At 41.2% G+C, this 5454-nt stretch overlaps 1 protein-coding gene across 1 annotated transcript in view; it reads left to right on the forward strand.

Annotated features, from left to right (window-relative positions):
* SLC5A12 (solute carrier family 5 member 12) overlaps positions 1 to 5454 on the forward strand; it is a 46896-nt gene that overhangs the window by 39572 nt on the left and 1870 nt on the right. The window contains exons 12-14 of the mRNA XM_007462605.1: positions 291 to 457; positions 1303 to 1406; positions 4371 to 4498. Of these exons, the coding sequence (XP_007462667.1) occupies positions 291 to 457; positions 1303 to 1406; positions 4371 to 4498 (399 nt within the window). The remainder of the gene's footprint in view (positions 1 to 290; positions 458 to 1302; positions 1407 to 4370; positions 4499 to 5454) is intronic.

The following is a 5454-nucleotide window of genomic DNA, read 5'->3' on the forward strand; positions in this document are numbered from 1 at the left end:
GTGATGAGGAAGAAGCCAAAAAGGAGAAAAAAAATTCCTGCTAGAAATTTTACATATAATGCCCACAGTAAAACCCTCCAATGTCTTCATTTAAGGAACCATTTATTCCTATGTAAAACTACATTGTGGGGGGTTGAAGGCAGGCAGTGTAAGTGGGCTGTTTCTAGCACATGTGGCCAAGATCTGGGGTAGAAAACCAGAATCCCTGAGACACAAGACCCCTCATCTCATTATTCTTTCAATGGCTTTGTCAAATCTCTCATTACTTTTTTTTTTTTTTCTTCATCAAGGGTGCCCTAGGAGGCCTTCTGACTGGGATCATCTTGTCATTTTGGGTGGCCATTGGGGCCTTAATTTACCCTGCACCAACCTCCAAGACATGGCCTTTGCCTTTATCAACTGACCAGTGTGTCCCATCAAATGTGACAGAATCAGTGCCTCCACTGCTGTCCAGCAGGTATGCTGACCTTCAGGATAGCATCAGGTCCCAGAGAGAGGGTCACCAGGTTCGAGAAAAGTGTATTCTTCTGTGCTAAGTCTGAGGAGACCATCTTGCTCCCCTATGAGAATCGCTCTGGGTGGTACCCAGCATTGAAGAGTGTCTGGGGGCTCCAGCTTTCTGTAAATATCCATCCCTCTGCATCCTGATGCCCAAGAGTGAACTTGGCAAGAGGGCTAATTGGAGGTCTGAGTTCTCAGGTCCACTATGTTGTTTCTTCCTTACTGCCTATGCTTATTCTATCCTCTTTTCTTGGAATGCTAAATCCTAGCCCTAACTGCCTTCTTTGATTGATTAAAACTAACCATTTTTTAAAAATAAGCTGAGGCATCATCTCACATATCAGCCTGGGTTTGACACTCTTTCTGAATATTCTCCAAATCCTTTGTTCCTCTTCCACCATGGTGTTCTAGCCTATTTTATGATTGTCAGCTCCTACATGTAGACTTCGTGGCTTACTCATCTTTAATCTCCAGTGTCTGTCACAATTTCTGGCACTAGATCTGGGCCTTGTAAATGTCTGAAGAATAAATAATGCAAAAGAAATGGAAGGCACGGTCCTCATTGCAATTGTGGTTCAGTAGCAAGACTTGTAATTCACAGATGGATTGGGTTGAGTGGAATATAAAGTACAACTAGTCTACAGTCGGTTTTTTAAAAAAAATAATCAAGTGACAAAAAGTTAAGCTTTGGGGGTTTTGAGAGATGCCAGTCCCTAAAATGAACCCTCGGCTGTCCTGTAAGTCACTGTGAATCATGACTTCACACACACAGAACTGATGGTGTGCCATTGTTCTCTGCAGGCCTGCCATTGCTGAGACCTGGTATGCGCTCTCCTACCTATACTACAGTGCAGTAGGCTGCCTGGGATGCATGGCTGCTGGAGTAATCATCAGCTTTGCGACAGGTCTGTTACATGCCTTCCTCTTCTGGGGACCAAGGAAGACGTGGGCTGGTCTCACACACTTCTGGACTAGGCAGCTGTCTTATGGGTTTGAATTTGGGTCCACCACAAAAAGTCCATTTTCCCAAAGAGATATTATCTGCTTTCTCCAAACTGACATGTAAAAGCATCCCCCTGATTATTGTACACGCGATTACTAATATGTATAGTGTCTTCTTAAATATTCCCCATATATTATTAAAAAAAGATGTTTAGACACATGGCCCTCAGGGGCCTGAGTAGGAAAAATCCTTTGCAATATATCAGTAAGAAGATTAAATATTAAGAGTGGTTCTTTTCCCCTTCATCTCAGTTTTTTCCTCATAAATGCCTTACTATCTCAGGGGTTAGCCTTTACTAACCTACTAGATAAGCAGAGGAGAGTCTTACTGTTGCTTTTGCATATGGTGTCCTTCGGAGGCCACTCCTCTAGGCCCAGGAGCTCTGCAGTGAGCAGCTTCACTCTACGCCATTTCTGGTACCAGTGTTGACTTCCCCCCTGTACCTTGAGCCATAGTCGCTCTGATGGTTCAGAGTCCTTTTTATGCCAAAGCTCATGAAGGATTGGTGGGGGAGGATGGCATGGAATAGGCCCACTGTAATCTACTCTGCCTCTTTGGAGTATGCAGTTTAGCTGAATCAAATATTAAGATATTCTAGTTTTCCACTACCATTATATAGTCACAGGCTATACGGAAAGTCAAGATTCCTACTTAACACAAAATCTGAATGGCAATATTCCTGGTGACTAGAAACATTATGTGCAAGCTCCAGTGCCTTATTGCTCTGGGCAAGAGATCACCAGCTCTTCATTTAAATTTAAGCCAATCTTGGCTATGATACGGAATAGAACATAAATTTTGTAACCCCAGCTGTTCATGAACTCCCCAAATATTTTTCTTTATGGAAAATGGGCTCAAATGAAAGGTGGTCTATTTACGGCACTTAGATTTTTTCCTCAGTGCCCTAACAACCATAGAGGCTTCCTTGATCCTAGTAGGATACACCTAGACTTATCAGTTGAGTGGTCAGTCACCTTTAGAAGACAGCTAAAGTTTTAGCTGCCTGGTTCCAAAGCACATATTGTGGGCATCATAAATTCTGGGTATTTTCCAGATGCTTGTTGGAATTGACATGTTCTTGTATTGATGCAGCAGCCATTATGTTGTATTTAGATGGAAACTTCTTTGCCATCTTGAGCACAAACAACTGTCCTTGTATCAACCCTTGTGTTTTATTTTTCTACAAATATCCAAAATCTTAGGGAAATGTCCTTAACACCAAAAGGAAGCACTTTATCAGAGGGTAATTATGACACTCGACCAAATCTTTGAAAATAGTTTTGATTCTTGCCTCCTGGTACCTATCTTCCAAATGAGGCCCTAGTGCTATCTGAACACCTTCAGGTCTGGTCACAAAGGGGCTTTCATAAACCTTCTATAACACCCAGTGAATCTCTTAAAATGTCTTAAAATGTTAACTGTTTGCAGGACAGGGTCAGTGGGGAAGCCAGAGGCCTTTTGTGGGCCTGCTCATCGTGTGTAGTATATTGTCTTGTTCTTGCTCTTTGTCTTGCTTGGGCTTAATAGGTGATCATTTCAATTCTGCTTCTTCTAGATGATCTAGTACTTCAAATATATGCTATTTATGTTACTCATAAAATAGAATTATGTCTATTTTGATTAGTATCTCCAGATGGTTTATATCATTAATGATTCTCTGCATCAGCTATTAAAAGGTGATCTTGGCCCAAGAAATAATGTAAAGTTTGTTATTACTGGTAAAATTCTACTGGAAAGTTAAGAGTTGTTTTCCTTTATCTCGTTAACCTTGTGAAATGAAAATACCATTTCCTAAATCAAGAACAAATATCTTCATCATTTTATTAGGTGGCCAGAACCTCCCACTCTGAGGACACTGTGGGGGTTTATTCTAGTCTGGTTTCCACTGCACAGCAGTTTGTACTCGTGTGAACCTTCCCAATTTGTTTCTTCATGTATCATATAGCTACAGGTCTCAGATATAAAACCTTTAGTTATCAATTCATTAAGTTTATCTCTTAGGTCGGGGGCCAGTAAACTAAGAACACATTTGGTCCATTACTTCTTTTTATAAATAAAGTTTTATAGAAACACAGTCATGCCAATTCATATACTATTGTCTCTGGCTGATTTCACTCTACAAAGGTAGAGTTGAGTAATTGCAACAAAGACCCTCTGGCCATATGTTTACCGTACATATATATATGATTCCTGACAATTTAGAATGTAATCTATAACATTTCTCTGAGAAGATCAAAGATCCAACACAGAGGTTAGTAAACTTTTTACGTTAAAAGCTAGACAGTAAATATTTTAGGCTCTGCTGGCCAGAGACTCTGGTTCCACAACAGGGTTGAAGGAATAGGACATTGAACAGGTATGTTTTAATGATAAGGAAGGAGATGTCAGGGAAGTCCAGAGTAGTTGGAGGGAACATGAAGGTATTCCTTGTTCAGGATGCTGGCGTGAAAGGAAGAAAAAACAGTAAAAATAATCTTCCTAATTTCACTAATACTGATTCTGATGACCTCTAATAGATCTGATTTGGTGGAAAACTGAGAGCTTTCCTAAAGGAAGAAATTATATAATTCCTGTAATCTCCTCTGCTGGCCTACAAAGGAGGATTTTCCACAATAAATATTTAAAAATAAATATGTTGTTTCTATTTTTTTATAGCCGTGAGTTTGCCTGACCTGACAGTTTGTGGATGTTTAAAAGCAAACTCTCTCTTTTTTGAGCAGTTACCAGTTTCTGTATTTTAACCAATCAGGCCTCTTTTCACCCTTCTCCTAAGAAGTGACCTGCTTCTCAAATGGACAATGTTTAAATCATCAAAGAAACTCCTGGAAGCGTGCAACAACTTACCCATTTTTCCTTTTGTTAACAGGTCACCAAAAGGGCAAGGATATTCAACCGCTGCTAATTAGACCGGTTTGCAATTTATTTTGCTTTTGGTCCAAGAAATACAAAACACTGTGCTGGTGTGGTGTTCAGCATGACAGTGGAACAGAGCAGGTGAGCTGACGTTTGAGCTTCTGAACAATGTGAATTAGCTCAAAAGGATTCCCTTTCTGCCCATTTAAACCATCTACAAGGCGGGGTGCAAGGAGGGAAGGCAGTGGATATGAGAACCTGGAAGAATCTGGGTTTCCACTTCAGTTACCTCAGCTAACTAGTTTTTAAGCACGTAAATTATGTTCACAGGTACATGTGCCTTTGGGCTGAATTGTCGTTGCAACTGATCAAGTTCCAAAATTCCGTTTAATCCCTGTGAGGGTAAATTCTAGGAAAATTTTTAAAAATTAATAATAGAAAAGGAAGAAAAGAGGGGGCACATCTAGTATAACGGTGAAAAGCATGGGCTTTAGAGTCAGCCCTGGGTTTAATCCTGGTTCCATGTCTAACTTTCCTTGGGTGAGTTATTTAACCTCTTGGAACTTCAGCTTGTATCTGTGAACTGGGGGGAAACCATGCACCGTGATCTACACATGAACATCTCCAGTGTGCCATGAGGTGTAAATATAAAGTAAGATATATTGGTGGAACCTCTTAGGTAGAGAAGTGACAGGGTATACATAACCTCCCAGCTCTCCCCTTATCCCACTGAGAACTGTGCTTAGGCCACACAGGGCTAGGGACATTGTTCCAGTGCTATTAAGGTCTAGAGACACTGTCTGAGTACGATTAAGGTCATATCGGCCCAAGACCACCAGGAACGGCCTGTGGTCAGACCAAATTGGACTTATCGACTTGATACATACAGCAAGGGGACAGGGCTACCCCAGGGGAACCAGGGAGTGCCACCCTCAACAAGAGGGTAAAGGTTCGGGTTCCCACTGAAAGATTCTGAGATGGGTCTAAGTAAGAGAAGTGGGAATGGAGATCAAGCCACCTGGGGCAGTACTGCTTAAAGAGCAGCAATCACTCAATGAGTTATTATGGCATCCGGTAATTCCAAGACGCACTCTTTC

This window comes from Lipotes vexillifer, unplaced genomic scaffold (genome assembly GCF_000442215.2).
Source record: "Lipotes vexillifer unplaced genomic scaffold, Lipotes_vexillifer_v1.1 scaffold456, whole genome shotgun sequence".
NCBI lineage: Eukaryota > Metazoa > Chordata > Mammalia > Artiodactyla > Lipotidae > Lipotes > Lipotes vexillifer.